The 18,560-nt window shown below is 33.9% G+C and overlaps 1 protein-coding gene across 2 annotated transcripts in view; it reads left to right on the top strand.

The window, feature by feature from the left end:
* Positions 1 to 18,000, top strand: part of LOC149797907 (tudor domain-containing protein 3-like) — a 76,384-nt gene extending 58,384 nt beyond the window's left edge. For both annotated transcript variants that reach the window (XM_089962952.1, XM_089962953.1), the window contains 3 exons: positions 4,052 to 4,144; positions 5,566 to 5,697; positions 14,727 to 18,000. In XM_089962952.1, the coding sequence (XP_089819078.1) occupies positions 4,052 to 4,144; positions 5,566 to 5,697; positions 14,727 to 14,987 (486 nt within the window). In that variant the 3' untranslated portion in view covers positions 14,988 to 18,000. The remainder of the gene's footprint in view (positions 1 to 4,051; positions 4,145 to 5,565; positions 5,698 to 14,726) is intronic.
* The last annotated feature ends 560 nt before the right edge of the window (positions 18,001 to 18,560 follow it).

The raw sequence follows: 18,560 nt of genomic DNA, 5'->3' as shown, positions 1-18,560 counted from the left end.
CTTTGAACTTCATTGCAACCACTAAGATGAGGTAATCTTGCAGCTGATTGTCAGACCTTGCTACAACTGTGGAGATCTTAATAATAGTTTGCAAGGGAAGTAACCTATGATCATATCTGTTGACATGCACAAGTTTTGTGTTATGGAGAGTTTTCTTCCCTAGAAAACATTTATAAATTAACAAAATTAATATAGGATACATACATTTTAATAAAAAAATGTTTGAGGAACTAATAAACCTCGGGGATTCAATAGATTTATCTTTAATTTGAAGCTGAAGAAAATATATAAAATAAAAATGCAAAACCCTTATGTTAATGAACAATAATAGATGCCTTTCTGTAGCAAACGAAGTCATGACTCCAGAACTTTCGACCTTATCACAAGGCCATCATCAAAGGAATTGCATGGGACTGGAGTCACATGATCAACTTAATGTTGATCACATTACATATATTTCTCTACAAAGGCAGATACTGCTCCGGTGGCCTAGTGGTTAGAGTGTCTGCCTCGGATGCGGGAGGTCGTGGGTTTGATCCCTGGTGTCAGAATAATGTGACTGGGTGGGACATCATGCTACATGTCTGTGGCATGATGCCCCAGTGCTAGACATAACTATAAACTGCCACACAGCAGACATCGTAGCAATGTGACTGAAAAATTGTTAAAGCTATGTTAAAAATCCAAATCACATCACATCACAAAGGCAGAAGTTCCAATCTGGAATCACAGTTCACCACTTCTACATGAAACAATATCACTACAGTCCTCTCTTCTATCACTTGTCAGGTGATTGCCAATACTAAAACCAGAAAGAAAATAAGAAAAAAATTATTGTAAATTTGAAAGCATCGTAGCATAAAAGGTTGTTTAAATAATGTAACTCTGACATCAAATATGACCACAGCATATCATTACTAGAAAAATAAAAAAAAGTCTTTCATTGACTTTTTTTTCTTTTTCAAAAACCATTCAACAGAATTTGATAACAATTTTGCAGACAGTATCTTGGGTTATGTTTTGGTCTATTAAATCAAAAATTGCTTAACCTTTAATTTGTTTCAGGTGTTAAAGAAAGAAAAAGATTTCATTTGAGAATTTGGATGAACCAAGGTCACCTAATACCAAGATTTCTTTGCAGAGACTAAAAATAGAAATACAGATTTTTTCTTTTAATTTGATAAAAAAATAAATTTTAAAATTTGTTTTTAAAAAGGTTTAAAAAATATTTGGAGAAAAAGTTAAATATTTTGCAAAATTAAAAAGTTATTTGAAAAAAATAAAAATTAACAACAGAATTTAAACAGTAAAATTTACAATTAGAACAAATTTTAACCATTTTAACACATTTGCAGTTTACACAAAAGGAAAAAGTTGAAAAAATAAATACTTTTAAAATCTGTTTGGAAATTATGCATTGAATTAAGAATTAAAATATATTGTGTAAATAAATTAACAAATTCAAACATTTTGTTTTTTAAAAGATCTTTTACAAGTAAAAAAGTGTACAAATTAAAACAAAATTAATTTAGAAATATACCCCATAATTAAAAATGTTAAAATTCTAAAAGAAATTTAAAAAATTTAAATAGCAAAACAGTTAGCAAAATTAATATTTTTTTGTAAAAATTTACACTATAAAAAGTATTAAAGTAATTGTAGCAAATTTAAAAATCAAAAAATACTTTAGAATTTGTAAAAATGTGCAAACAAAATTAAAATGTAAATATTTTTTTAAAAATTACAATTGTCAAAAAAAATTTAAATGTACAAATTTTAATGAAATTATTAACTTGTAACAAAAATTTACCAGAAAATATAAATAACAAAAAACTTTTTAAAACTACATTCAGGAATGACAAAGTTGCCTAAACTGTATAATTACAAAATTTTAAAATGGGATCCTTGTCTTTGATATTGTGGGCCCAGTGCGCTGTCTTCCTCTCTCATATTGTGGGCTCAGTGCTCTTTCTCTCTCTCGCTAACTTGGATGCAGGAGGGGAGGTGTGAGTTCAAATCCCAACCTAGTCTTGTCAAAGACTTGTAAAAATGGTACTAACAGCTGCCTTGTTTGGTGCTCAGCATTAGTAGGTTATTGTTTGGACTGGTCAGCCTAGTGACAGTATAATGTGACTGGATGGGACATGATGCAGCATGTTTGCTGCATGATGCCACGCTGCAGACATCAAAGCAACATGACTAAAATTGTATAAGTTATGTTAAAAATCTAAATCACACACTCTCTCTCTCTTTAGACACTTATTTTGGGAGTAATGGTAGTATTTATTTCCCCCCATTGGTCTTGCTGGACAGCATATATTTTTGAATTGTATTCTGCAAGTCTCGCCAGGGAAGTGTGATCTTTTGTTCTTCCATCTTCACCTGTTGAGAGAGTAAATGAACTGACCAATAGCATCATCTTATCGGTATGTCAAGTCTCTATACAATGCAAAAAAGGAGTACAGTCAAATGATAGTTAGGACACCATGATCAGATGTTTTCATGAAAACAACACAAATAACTCAATTCTGAGACGTGAGAGAAGCTGTGCAAGTGATTATGTTGCTTGTTAAATCACATTATACTGTATGTACATCAATTAATCTGCATGCATTACTGCCATGAAATAGTTAAGATAGTTCAGGAGTTAAAGAAAGCAACATTGTATGGTCCCAACAAAAGAAGAAGAAAAAATACATGTGTACCTGGATTAAGATAAAAGAAAAGCATACTCATACACTGTATATGGTCATGATTTAAAAATGGAGGGAATCGCAGAAGATGGATATTTGCTTGCATATTGTGGAGAAGCAGAAGTTTAAAAAGTTAAGAAGAAAACAACAGAGTATCCATGTTGGAGAAACAAACAAACATGAATTGGGAAGATTTTGTTTTAAAAACAGACTTTTCAAACAATCTATTAAAGCTTATTTATTTATTTGCTTGCTTGACACAAAATTATATTTTACATGTACATTGTTGGAATCTTCCAGATAATTCTGCATTGGATAAATAGAACAGTGGATGGAGAGAAAGTCAACACTGTACTGAGTACAAATTTTATTAAGTTGGTATTGATGGCATATATAAACTGCTTTTTTTAACATCAGGATTTACAACTGCGACCAAAAAATTGACAATGATATAATTCAAATTTTAATATCAGATAATTTGTATTGGATTCTCAAGCTTTTCATGGGTTTAGCAAGATTGTTGTACTTTATTTAAAAAAATAGGTTACAAGAACCTAAATATGGCATAATGTTTCTTGTACTTTTATTTCAAAAAAGGGGTTAATTTTCAGTTTAAAACATGAAAGTCAAACTGAATGGCAAAGCAAAACGTTCTCAGGTGTTTCACTGCACTGAATATAGTGCACTTCTGCAAAGGAAACGATGATGCATTGCATCACTGCAAATTGTCCTATAAGAATGACTGCTCCAGTGGCCTATGTGTTAGAGCATCTGCCTCTGTCGCAGGTTCAAACCCCAGCCGAGTCATGCCAAAGACTTATAAAAATAGTACTAAATGGTGCCTCGCTAGGTGCTCAGCATTGTGAGGTTAATGTTAGGACTGGTTGGCCTTGTTTCAGGATAATGTGACTGGGTGGAACGCGATGCTACATGTCTGCAGCATGATGTCCCAGTGCTAGATATCACTCTAAACTGTTACACTGCAGAAATCGTAGCGATATGAATGAAAAATTGTCTATTCTATGTTAAAAATCCAAATCACACACACTAACTATAAAAATGATGAATGTGGTTCAGATTAGGAGGTGAAATGTGTGGTTAACCTGTAAAGTCAAGCACCTTAGACCACTTGGGGTCACACGGGTTATTGGTAAACTATCATAGAATATTTGTATTGAACCAGTATTTTTTAACAAGTTGGTTAGTTTTGGATGTAAAAATTGTAATACATGTATTGACCTTTTAATAAACTTTGTAAAAACTTAAATGAGGAATAACATTTTGAGCTGAGTTTGTACCTATACTGAGAAATTTGTGAAAGCCGGGCTTGATGAATGCGAAATGATTGTACTTTTCAGAACTTTGCAACGCCACCAGCAGCAGTAAATGTAGGAGAGCTGACCTGGAAACGGGGGGATCTTTGCCATGCCAAATACTGGGAGGATAACCGGGTAAAAGCTGCTTCATGTAAACTATGTTAATATAATGTTTCCATTTTAAAGCCAAATAAATGGTACATGTAAACATTGTATGCTACATAAATTGGAAATATTGTCTACAGTAAAATTTTGTTGATTGTTTTGAATTTAAAAGGCAAAAGGCCTTTAATTTTTTTAATATGCTGATTAGAAAATGCTGTATGTATAGATCCACAAAATCTTCGACCCACAAAATTTATGTTAAAGCATACAGGAGTATTAATTGTACTGCAGCAGAATATATTTTTTTTCTTCATTTGTCTGCACTGCAAACCTTTGGCAAGAGATGGTGATCACTTTCTGACAGCAATGCAGTCTGTGATAATATTGGAAATGGTGCATTAAGCATTATAGTTATGGGACTTATCATTGGGGTAATGGAAATATCATTCCTTTACATGTAAATATAGTTTTCATTTTTGTCTAAAAGAAAGAAAGAGAGAACAATATATTGTTACATTCATCTGTTATTCGATCTATTGTTCTCTCATGAATTATATTTTATACATTTCAAACAATATTATGTAGCCAGTCAATATGGGTCATGCATTTTCAACACAAATAGAACTTTATGTGTGTCTATGTCTGTATGTGTGTGTGTATTCCAGAGTGACAATGTAGAATCTGCATAGTCATTACAAAAAACTATTTCAATCCCTCAATAGGTCTCATCATGTGATAGCGGCAGACAATAAGTCTGTCCCAATGATCTGCTATGGATTTCCCCACAAAAGGTTCTTTTTGGGGGGTGGGGCTAAACAAAGTATATTTACACTGTTCATATAACCCATCACAATGTTGCCACATTTGTGTCATGGTCTCATTAGTTTGGTGAAGGAATTTGCATTAGGGTAAATCAATTAAAGTTCATTAGTTTGTTTTGTTAAAACAGATGTCTGTTTCATTTTCCCTTCCACTTCATGGCTGCTAGCATTGGACAAGAGTCTTTTATATCAACATCACAAGATTCATTCTCATAAATTTACAAAGAGTGTCAGTCCTTGGACTGGACTGCTACATTGTTTTAATTTTGGCACAAATATCCATGTTCTTACTACATGCTTGACTCCAGAAGTGCCTGTAAATGTCCATCAAATTAATCACAATCTCGTACTGTCCTTTCATTAAAACTAGTTTTCTCAGTAATTCAGCTGCTGACAGTCCTCTGCATTCATGCGTGATATTTCCCAAAATTTTAAACTCTGAAGATATTTATGCTCTGAATCTGGGAAATTACTAATGATCATGAATTTTCTTGAGCAAGGGGCAACAATTTCAGTTGCATGGCTAGGGGTGTTCATTTTTCCAAAAAATGTCACAAAGAAAGTACAGCAAATACAGGATTGTTATAATTTATCCAGTGAAAGACAATAATAATTGTGTCTGTTTTTCAGTTTTATAATGCTGTGATAGAAGCTGTGGCCCCAGGATTACCAACATGTTTTGTGACCTTTACTGATTATGGCAACACTGAGGAGGTGCTTTTGTCAGACATCAGACCTTTGCCCAAGCAAAGTGTAAAGCAGGTATAAATTGCATTGCAGCTATCTTCAGTATATACTCGTTTATAAGTGAAGTCCACCTGCAAAGTGTACAGATCAGTGTTAACATAATGTACCAGCAGAGTTGGGTCAATGCAATTTGTTAGAAGTAATCAGTAAAACAAACAACTTAGACCCAGATTTCCCAGCACTATATGGTCTTTGCTTATTGGTGTTGGACTCGGCTTATAAGCGAGTATGTACGGTAAATGATTTTATGATATACCTTGTGGCTAATATGGGTGCTGAATCCATGTTTCTGTATGGTGCAACCAGAATGAACAATATAAGTGATTTCACTGATGTCTTCATGTTGATATATTTTTATATACAGAAATCAAACTTTTTAAAATACCAATTTGATGGAATTTCAATCACTACTCAGTGGCTATAATATATGGGAAAAGTAAAAGAACGTGTTATGTACCAGTAATAAATACAAACCAGATTAATGTTTTCATTCTGAGTTGGGTTGGAGGAAGGGGGGGGGAGGGGCTAATAATTTGATGTGGTTTATAAAGGTATCCAACATCACAGTCTTGATGTATCCCTGTGCGTTATCAAACTTGTTCTTTATAATTACTTGTAACAAAATGTGCATGTAGCTCTTGTGTTTTATTTCACCTTGTTATTATGCCAAATGAGCATAGTGACCTGCATCTGTCATTGTCTACATATTACTAGCCTGGGGACTATATTTCTGAACAGCTGCATCTGTCATTGTATACATATTACCAGCCTGGGGGTGATATTTCTGAACAGCAGCATCTGTCATTGTGTACATGTTACCAGCCTGGGGGCTATATTTCTGAACAGCAGCATCTGTCATTGTCTACATATTACCAGCCTCGGGGCGATATTTCTGAACAGCAGCATCTGTCATTGTCTACATATTACCAGCCTGGGGGTGATATTTCTGAACAGCAGCATCTGTCATTGTGTACATGTTACCAGCCTGGGGGCGATATTTCTGAACAGCTGTATCTGTCATTGTCTACATATTACCAGCCTGGGGGCGATATTTCTGAACAGCAGCATCTGTCATTGTGTACATGTTACCAGCCTGGGGGCTATATTGCTAAAGATTTCTTAATCAAACTTCATATCAGGGTCTGTAGGGGACCTTAAAGAACTAGAAAAACCTTGAAAAATGAATTTGTAACTTAAGGCCTTGAAAACACTTTGAAAATTCAGAATATTGTCATGGTCCTTGAAAATTCTGGATTTTCTTGAAACCAAAAGGAATTTATAAATAGTTTTAGTTTTACAGATTTAAGTAAAATGAAAAGGAAAAAAATTAAAACAAAATTATATCTTGCTGAGTTTGTGCCAGAATAGAAATTTCCACAACTGGCCACTGCGCAGTTGTACATTTAGAATTTCCAGTTGTACAAAGCCCATATGTAGCAGTGGTTTAAATTTGAATCATTTGCACGCTTTGAAATGGCTGGCTGCCGATTCCAATTTGGATTATGTGATCTTTCTCAGAGAGCTTTGCAAAATGCAAATTATGCCAGAAGGATATTGATTTGCATGCAGTGGAAGAGAGTGCTCTATGGTCACATGCAGGTGGGGAAAAAAATACCGAGCTGTTATTATGGCGGCTAATACAGCAAAACAGGAAGCCTTCAGCATGAAATCGTTTTTGATGAAATTATGTCTGTGAACACAGAGATTCAAGTTTTAAAATAGTAACTTTATATAGTTTTAATTATGAAGTTCAATCTGGTTCTGTTTTTTGATTGAGTGGAAATAAGAGACAATAATTACAATGAACATAATAAATCTAAAAATGTAGAATACAGCTAAGCTGAGAGAAATATTGATATATTTAATATGAAAATGTTTAAAATATCCATATACTCTTTTTAAATAAGTGATAATATAAAAAACGTGGGTGTGTGAAGAAGAAAGGCAGGTACTGAAAAAGACATTGACACAATGACAGCTGCTGCTGCTGACTTTGCATTGATTGCAGAGACCAGTTGAAAAATTTCCTTTATCATGACATCAAGTAGTTTGAGGAAAAGTATTAAGCACAAAATTACAGAACTTGGAGCTCTTGAAAAATAGCTTGATGACAAGCAACAAGAACTGAAAAATTCACTCTAAAATATTTTGGACTTTGTAAATAGTGTAGTGTATACAGTAAAATTAACGTAGTTCAGTGACTGTACATTATTCTAATGCCCAGATGTAGGAAGTTCAGTATTAATGGGAATGATATCAATGATCATAATCTTGACTTCATGTTTTTTTTTTTTTTTTTTAATTTGCGAGAAATGTAACTTGTATGAAGTAATAGTAACTATTAACTTGTGTTTGCATACAGTTTCATTGATGTATCCTTTCAATTAAATGTAAGAATGCACCTTGAAAACCATGATTTTAAACCTTGAAAAAAACTTGAAATTTTGAATGAAATATGCTACTAAACCCAGGCATTTAAACTATAATTGACTTTTGAAGAGTGATAAACTATAATTGACATCTGAAGAGTGTTAAACTATAATTGACATCTGTAGAGTGATAAACTATAATTGACATCTGAAGAGTGATAAACTATAATTGACATCTGAAGAGTGTTAAACTATAATTGACATCTGAAGAGTGATAAACTATAATTGGCATCTGAAGAGTGATAAACTATAATTGACATCTGAAGAGTGATAAACTATAATTGACATCTGAAGAGTGTTAAACTATAATTGACATCTGAAGAGTGATAAACTATAATTGACATCTGGAGAGTGATAAACTATAATTGACATCTGAAGAGTGATAAACTATAATTGACATCTGAAGAGTGATAAACTATAATTGACTTCTGAAGAGTGATAAACTATAATTGACATCTGAAGAGTGATAAACTATAATTGACATCTGAAGAGTGATAAACTATAATTGACATCTGAAGAGTGATAAACTATAATTGACATCTGAAGAGTGTTAAACTATAATTGACATCTGAAGAGTGTTAAACTATAATTGACATCTAAACTATAATTGACTTCTGAAGAGTGATAAACTATAATTGACATCTGAAGAGTGATAAACTATAATTGACATCTGAAGAGTGATAAACTATAATTGGCATCTGAAGAGTGATAAACTATAATTGACATCTGAAGAGTGATAAACTATAATTGACATCTGAAGAGTGTTAAACTATAATTGACATCTGAAGAGTGATAAACTATAATTGACATCTGAAGAGTGTTAAACTATAATTGACTTCTGAAGAGTGATAAACTATAATTGACATCTGAAGAGTGATAAACTATAATTGACATCTGAAGAGTGATAAACTATAATTGACATCTGAAGAGTGATAAACTATAATTGACATCTGAAGAGTGATAAACTATAATTGACATCTGAAGAGTGATAAACTATAATTGACATCTGAAGAGTGATAAACTATAATTGACTTCTGAAGAGTGATAAACTATAATTGACATCTGAAGAGTGATAAGCTATAATTGACATCTGAAGAGTGATAAACTATAATTGACATCTGAAGAGTGATAAACTATAATTGACATCTGAAGAGTGATAAACTATAATTGACATCTGAAGAGTGATAAACTATAATTGACATCTGAAGAGTGATAAACTATAATTGACATCTGAAGAGTGATAAACTATAATTGACATCTGAAGAGTGATAAACTATAATTGACATCTGAAGAGTGTTAAACTATAATTGACATCTGAAGAGTGTTAAACTATAATTGACTTCTGAAGAGTGATAAACTATAATTGACATCTGGAGAGTGATAAACTATAATTGACATCTGAAGAGTGTTTATGACATGCCATTTTGACTTATCAGCTGAGCTTGTTGTCACCCCAGAGACTGAATTTCTTTAAAGAATTTGATGAGTTCTAGTGGGATCAGTTGCATGTTAATGAGTTGACCTGGAATCTGATTGGCTGAATCTCTTTATCACTCCGTAGTCTCAGCATTCTTGAGTTCCAGATATGTTTAAGGATAAATAAGCATGCATGCCTCTCATTATTATGGGATGGACCTGTTGTCCAGCATCCCTTGATCCATTAGCACAAGTTTGTTATTGCTACTTGCCCTAAACAAACTTGGAGGATTGCCATGAAACTCTACACACATTTATCCCATGCTCTGGTTGGTCCACAGCAGCCAACTTGAAAATCTAGTTATTGCTTTTCTGAATGGATGGTCAGATCAACATGGGGTTTTCACTAAAAGACTTCTTATGATGTCTGGTTGTTCCAGAATGAATGTGGTGCTGAGTTGACATTCTTTATGGCCACCATATCAAAACCATCTTGAAAATCTTGTTATGGCTACTTCTCATGAACGGAAAGTCTTATTGACATGGTGTTTTTACCAGATGACTAATTATAATGTCTAGCTGCCACTACTTGAATATGGTATTAACCCAATTTCAGATATGATTGCCGCAGTGGAGAGCTTAAAAATATTGTTATTGCTATTTCTTCTGAATGGATAGTAGTATGAGCATGGGGGTTTTGACTAAAAGACCTCCAACAATGTTTAGTTGGTCCAAAATGAAAATGATGCTGATCTGATATCCAATATGATGGCCACAGCAGCAGTCTTAAAAGTTTTGTTATCTCTACTTCTTTTAAATGGAATATCAGAGTGACAGAAGATGTTTGCCAGAAGACATTTTATGAAATGATAATGGTGCTGGAGTGATGTCCATAGAGGACATCTTGAAAACCCTGAATAGATGGTCATATCAATATGGGTTTTCACTGAAAAGCTTCTCATGTCAGCTGGGTCCTACATGAAAATGGTGCCAGTCTGATGTCCATAGCAACCATCTTGAAAATTTAAAAAGTATTATTGACATTTGGTTCTCACCAGAAAATATCTTATGATGTCTAATTGGTCCTAAACAAAAATGTGGTCACCACTGCAGCCATCTTAAACACCTTGCTATCATTACTCTTCCAAACAGAAACTCATATCGGCATGGGGTTTCCACCAGAAAACCTTTTTTGATCCCTTGTTGATCCTAATTGATGTCTTGTTCTTTGTAAATGAAAATTCGGGCAACCAGTATGTATATCCACCACAGCAGCTACTTTACAAATCATGTTATTGCTGATTACTATCAGAGTTGGTTTCAAACTCAGCATTGAAAATGCAGAAATGGTCTTATCTTAGATTCCTGTAGTTCTTTTGGCCAGTAAAGCATTGGTACCTGAAAGATTTGTTTTTGTTTTTCTGGATTATGATAGATCTTGTGACCAGTTGGCTGCAGTTGGTCCAGTTATTTACCAACCTGTACCCAGAATAGTTCAAGTGATCATACATTTGAACAGCTTCTATGGACAAATTGTAAATATTACTAAATGGTTTACACAGTGATGTGTAAACTACACAAGTTTTGCATAGTAACATGGTCAGTTGCAGACACTTAATGATGGTGAGTAATATCAGTCTGTTGGTATGATGTGACCATGTGCTAGGTCATAAAACATCAAATTAATTAATTACAATTAGCAAGGAGCATCCTATTATGACGACCTTTTAAATTTTGAATGTCTCATCTATTATCACATATGGCTGCCATGAATGAAAATATGTTTGTTACAAACTAGACTTTGCTACTTATATACTGGTAAAACATTGCTGCTAATAGAGGGGCTCCCAGGTGGCAGTTTTATTGCATCAGGCACTCTTCTTTAAAGATCTCTTGCAACTCACTTCTTTCCTCATGAGTTTGAGTCTCCACTCAACCAGCATGGGTATGTGAGAAAGCTTGCCAGTAACTTCCTGTGAGTCAGTGATTCTTTCTTTCCAGGTCCTTCCTTCACGTAATATGCTGGTTGTCATGTATAGCTATTATGTGTTGGAAAGTGATGTTAACCCCAAAAAACAACAATAGCTGCTAATACAGTGGTATAAATTTGCTGCTAATATGATGGTGTAACTTTGCTGCTAATATACAATGAAATAACTTTGCTGCTAATATACAATGGAATAACTTTGCTGCTAATATACAATGGAATAACATTGCTGCTAATATATAACTTTACTGCTAATATACAGTGGAATAACTTTGCTGCTAATATACAATGGAATAACTTTGCTGCTAATATACAATGGAATAACTTTGCTGCTAATGCAATGGTATAACTTTGCTGCTAATATAATGGTATAACTTTGTTGCTAATATACAATGGAATAACTTTGCTGCTAATATATAACGTTACTGCTAATATACAGTGGAATAACTTTGCTGCTAATATACAATGGAATAACTTTGCTGCTAATACAATGGTATAACTTTGCTGCTAATATAATGGTATAACTTTGTTGCTAATATACAATGGAATAACTTTGCTGCTAATATTTGATGGTATAACTTTGCTGCTAATGTAATGGTAGAATGTTAATACAGCTCTCCCTCAATAGTTTGTGCAGGACAATGTCCAAAAACATAGACTATACTATAAAGGAGGGCATGAGTTACAGAAGGACCTCTGAAAAATGAATAAGCATATGCCATCCCTACTAAACATTGACTCAATGTATGATTGAGAAAACCATGGAGGGGGGTAGCAGTGCTGTTTAATGGCTGAATACTCATTTCGTAAACCTAGTTCTTAATATTTGTCAATAGGCAGATTTTTTCCAATTAAATTGTTTGCTTTTGGTATAATTTACCTTTATTTTCATGATAACCAATTTCTAAAAGATCATGAAAAACATAACTCTAAGAAGTTTTACACATGTACATGTGTGCCTCATTGTGTACCTGCAAAACATTGTCCCTTATATATTCTTTCTGCAAAACAAAACAAGATTCCTTTTGTTTAAAAAAGTAAACATTTGTTTAGTGAAAAAACTGTGAACATTGAAACACAATTTAAAAAAAAATATTAATGAATTATTGATGCTGTGCTTTCATTGCAAGTAATAGCGAAACTTCTGCTCATCCTTGAGCAAATCAAGTGGCAATCGACTGAGTGCCAATTCAGGAATTGTAAGATCACTACAAACTTTGGAACTTGCTTCTCCATAACGAACAGCATCAATCAAATAAAGATATGAATTCACTTTGTTCTCCTTTTGCTTGGTTGCATTGCTATTTATTATCATACATGTAAATGACTAGGATAATTTAAGGTAGTTTAATTGTTACTTACACAATAATATTTATAACAGTGTTTGAGTGGTCAATTGAAATGAGTTGACCTGACACACGACAGTGACCACTAGCTCTTATGCAGGTAGGATTTGCATGCCATTTAAATTTTCCTTTTTTTCCATTCCATCCTTGATTTGATTTGATACAAAAGATGAAATTAAAGTGATAATACAGAGCAGGTCTGCCTTTAATGGAGTGTAACAATACAACAAATACATCAGCAAATTAGAGATCAAAACACCATTGGCAGTTCATTGAATTCTCACAGAAACACCTACAGACATAGCTGTGACAGTAGATTGATATTTTTCATGTTTGAATACAAGAGGGTATGTCACATTTGTGATGATTGCTCTTAAACCAAATTCAAATATATGACTAAAAAGTAAATTTCACTTGACAAAACTTATTTCATTGTTATTTATTACTTGAAGTGTTGCCATCATTAGGCATTAGCAACATTTTCACTGATCAAAATTTTATCTAAGATTGTTATTTACAGAGTACTGAGAACTTTTTTGTAAAGAAAATGTAACAAAATATAGGACTTCATATTATAAGTTGAGACTTTCATGATGTTAATTCAAATTTCTGACTGCCTTTTTCAGCAGGAAAGCAAGCAGTATATTAGGGTCTCATTTTCCAGTTATGATCATGATTTTCTTCATGTTCAGCAAATAAGGATGAATTCTTTTGGCAATTTTGTGGGCAAAATGTGGGATCCAGTCTGCCTCCACATTATTGATGAGTTATCTGGACACAAGTTATAGAGGGAGCAGTACATAATGATTTTTTTTTATGCCCATCTCATATCAGCATGTAGTGTTACCATTTTTGTTAGGTCCCCATATGCCATGTCCCATCATGTTTATTGTAGATTTCTTTTTTGCTCAGTAGTCTTTAAAATATTTCATGCATTTAAAACCGAATTGGTTTAATGCTGTAGTGTAAGAAGACCCAGTTTTGATTTTCACCTTTCTCAGATGGAATTTACAACAGTCATATCCATCATTGGACTTGGTACTTGGTCTCAAATTTGTTTCTGCTCATTAACGTTTGAAGCTCTTCATGGAATGAAATCAAATTTAGAAGGAGGCTTTACATAAAGATGTATATGTGGGTAAAGTTTGATTTCCGTCCAAGTCTTTATGGCCACCTGTTTTACCCACAATTTCCACTCAATAATTTTTGAAGAACATGGATTGAAGCCAAATTTTTATGAGGCTTTATATTTAAAATGATTGTTTCTTTTTTAATGTTTTCTGGCAATCTTGTATGAGTTATAGCCCTTGCTGGAATTGGTATTTGCCCTTTAATTGCATCATAATGGCAGGGGATTGTGGACACATTTTTGGTCTGTTGTAATTATTGGCAACATTGATGATGTCATATGCATGAATAAGTCATCTATTTTCACATTCAGTAGAATCATCCCACATGGCTTTCTGACACTTGCTTGATTATAATTTTTGATGTCTGAAGGCTGATATTCTTTTTATATGCAGAAGCCAACTTTTTAAAGCACCATCATTTCCTTCAAAGGACTCATTTTTGTTTTTCTGGATTATGATACATCTTGTGACCTGCTGGCTGCAGTTGGTCCAATTATTTATCAACCTGCAGCCGTTCTCCCAGAATAGTTCATGTGATCACACAGCCATAAAAAAAACAGAGAGCATTGTTCCCTGACCCACTGGTTGAAACGTAATTAACTAGAAAACATTTATAAAAGTACTTGCTTGATTAAAATTTTAGAAAGCCACAGAAAAGTTAAGATATGTATATTTAATAATGAATCACATGGACTATAGTCAGATGTAAATATTAAATATCATTCTTACATTGCAGCCATTTGAAATTCAGGCACCACCCCCAGTCCCACCCGCACAGCAGCCTGCAGTCAGCTTACCTCAATACCAGACAGTAGTCCCACCTGCAATCTTTTTTACAGCCCCACCCCAGTACCAGCTCCAGCCAGTTGACGTTTCTGGGGGAACAATCAATAGTATGGAGTTCCGGCGGGGTGGGGGAGGAAATATTTACAACAGCAACCGGAAATCGGGCCGTCCGCCACTACAACTGTATCAGCCTCCTCCACAAAGAAAATGAATGGACTTGCTGATAGAGAATGAAATTAATATGTTATTAGTGAAAAGTTTTGTATTGTACAAATATCCAACAAATCATTAACCTGACAGGAACCATCTTTAGCTACCGATCACATCGAAAGGGTCAACAGTCTCAGCATCATCCCCTTAAATACTATATAGATCATGATTTTATCAGGCAGAATGGAGGTCTCTGTAGATGTTTAAGTGATAACTTATAAAATTGAAAGTCTTCCAAAGGTGTTGTTTTTGGTGGTGGGGGGCAGAAGTATGAAATGTCCAAGAGTACTTTGCATGAGATGTAGTCCACTGTAGGTTAACTTCTTTTCAGACAAAGCAATAACTTTGAACAACTAATATTAAGCGTCTTGCTGTTGGGTGCCTAAAACATGAACACTGCCAAACCTGATGGCCACAAACTGTAGGACCATGCTGGTATCACACAAATCTGTACTGTGAAGGATCGTATAACCTTATAGGACACACAGTACTAATGGTATGGAAAAATGGGAACCAGCCTGGAAATGGGTGAACCTAAAATAGAGTATATATGGGTTAGGCTGACCAGGAGTGATTAATAATGTAAGTTATGTTGTAGGAAAAAAAAATCTTTTGAGAGCTTATCCTAAGTGAAAAAACAATAGAGACATTGTTTTATTGATGGAATTTCAGTCCCTTAACAGTCTTGAGTTTGGAACACTCATTACTAAAATTAGCAGCTGACTCATTGGTGCGGAATTGAAAGCACATGTTTCAAACATTTGCAGGTCAAGAAAATGCCGCGGCTCATATCCTTTCCTCTGCACAGAAGCTGACATCCAGGTTTCATCTATACTGATAAATAAAGGTTTGATCATGAGCACTCAAAAATTAAAAGTTATTGAATTTTTAATATCATGATCTTTGCATAGGTTTGCTATGGGAACTGAATTAGTACCATGAGTCCTATAGAATAGAACTTTAAGATTCTAGGTATTGTAGGTTTAACTCCAACTAGTCTGCAATGTCAGCTATGAATTCTATGTCAATAAGAATGCCATCTTTTCAGGCACTATAAATATTTTCTTCTTTAAATACGTTACCCAATCATAATACCTTAGGAGTCTACTACTATCTCACAAATCCAGAGTGATCTACCCTTGACAGGGATTGGTGGCAAAACCCATGACTATCTAAGTTACTACTAATGCATGAGGTATGCTTTCAGCATGGATGTAACTGCAGGGAGGCTGGGAGGGTGTATGTATATTATGATTGGTTAAGTATTCCCCAGAACCATATTATACTAGAGAAAAAAATTGTTTCTTCTTTAAATACATTACCCAATCATAATACCTTAGGAGAATAGGTAAAAGGTGGAGGGTGTGTGTGTGATTTGGATTTTTTGCGTAGCTTTATAAATTTTTCAGCTATATCACTATGATGTCTGCAGTGTGGCAGTTTATAGTGATGTCTAGCACTGGGGCATCATGCTGCAGACATAGAGCATCATGTCTCACCCAGTCACATTATCCTCACACCAGGCTGACCAGTCCTAACACTAACCTCTTAATGCTGAGCACCAAGTGAGGCAGCTGTTATTACGATTGATATAAGTCTTTGGTACAACTTGGCTGGGGTTCAAACCTGTAACCACCCGCATCTGAGGCAGTCACTCTAAACTCAGGTCCCCTAAGGTATATGTGACAGAGTCTAGTTAACTCCACAGGAGAAGACTCCATCTGTCAGGGAACAGCTTGGAATGTTAAAATTTACTTGTAAGGTATTATGATTGTATAATTATTCATGAATAAACATATTTTACTAGAAACAAATTGTTTCTTTAAACAATATTGTATGCATTCTAAGTTTGCTGAGAGTTGTGGATGCTACTTTTATCAATATTTGTAATTTCAAACACATTAAATTAGAACAGCTGTTGTTTGCTTGAAGAAATAGAAAAATAATTTGATTCAGTACAGTGCCAGGTACTTGAGAAACAAAATCTGTGGCAATGTATGCTGCCAGTGTTCACTGCCTTGCACTTATATCTTGTGGAATAATATCAGAAAATTATGATCTCCTAAAACCTTAGGTCATATATTGTAGTTTCATTCGTTTTAATATCAGTCACTGGATAAAAGAGAACTTATGTCCATTGCAGTAAGAAGTTTCATTTGGAAATTAAAACTTTCCCCATAGATAAGGAACAACGTTTGCTTTAAAAGAAAGATAAATTGATAAATATGGTATGCAGAAACTGAAATTATTAAAATCATTTAATTAGATGTGGGAAATCATGTGAAGCTGCCCAATGAAAGCAGTGTTGTGCCTTTTAAATTTGAGATGGTTGGTCTTGTGCAAGTCCAAGAATTGATGCCCCATATTAGTTGTAGAACATCTTGTAAGAAGCATACTGAAAGTAGTACCGTCCATTGTATGTCAAGTAAAGATTGAGGTATGGATGGAAGATAGGACGGATGAATAGATGGATAGACAACAGAACTATTAACTGGGTGGTGGGGGCAGTTAAACAAAGATGAAGATGTGTCTCTGACTTAGTTATCTTGATTATGAAACAACAATTCTGTACAATAAGTTACATTTCAGATTATACATTGCAGTATCGGTCAAGAAAATCACCAGAATAGACAATTCCTTTTCCTGGATTCCACACCATAATAAATTTTATCAATAGATAATGCAAGATTTAAGTGGTGTTTAATCAATGAAGCAAAATTATTCTCTGTACTTTATCCCTTATTGTTAAATCGATGAAGCAAAATTATTCTCTGTACTTCGTCCCTTATGAGCATGGCAACTACCCATTGTTTGCATCTCAAGTCAGATTAAAAAAATTCAAGGTATAAAGGAATTTGTCTACTTCACTTTTTCAGAATATCTATCAATATTCAATAAAAACTTTTGTATATCTAGTTCTTTCTCTTTTAAGATACTTTTGTATATCTAGTTCTTTCTCTTTCAAATCTTAATTTTCCATTTCTTGTGAATCCATTAAACTACATTTTCCTCAATTAGTTTTTAATATTTTTTAAAATAACTTTCCTCTTCTTTTCTTATCTGCATTGCCCATTTTATGTCAAATAGCCCAACGTTCCTCTTCCACATACACCCAGTAAGATTTGACAGTCTGACACAAATTAATGGAAACTAAATGCACGTGGTGTTTATACTGATGTCTTGTATGCTTACCATTTTGGGTGAACTTTACATAGACCTGTAACACAGACTAAAATGCTTGACATCACAACATAACAACTAAATATTATATATGTTTACTAAATCATCTGAATTAAACATCTTACTCTCATCAATTTAAGAGTGAATTCAAACTGATTAGTCTGAGTTAACAGTTCACTTAAACTACTTTTGTCCAGATTTCTAGCATACATTAGTATAATGTAGAATAAGGTATGATACTAAATGGGGTCTAAAAATATGAACAGATGTAACAACATGCTGCCGTGAAAGCTATACAGAGTACACTACTACTCAGAGATGATAACGTGAAGCAAATACATCAGTTCTGTATTTAAGAAAGTATAATGTGGTCCGACAGCTGCAAAAGGTGGGA

This window comes from Sinohyriopsis cumingii, chromosome 6 (assembly GCF_028554795.1).
Source record: "Sinohyriopsis cumingii isolate HCF-2022 chromosome 6, ASM2855479v2, whole genome shotgun sequence".
NCBI lineage: Eukaryota > Metazoa > Mollusca > Bivalvia > Unionida > Unionidae > Sinohyriopsis > Sinohyriopsis cumingii.
The sequence above is the reverse complement of the archived record's forward strand: the minus strand, read 5'-3'. Positions and strand labels throughout refer to the sequence as shown.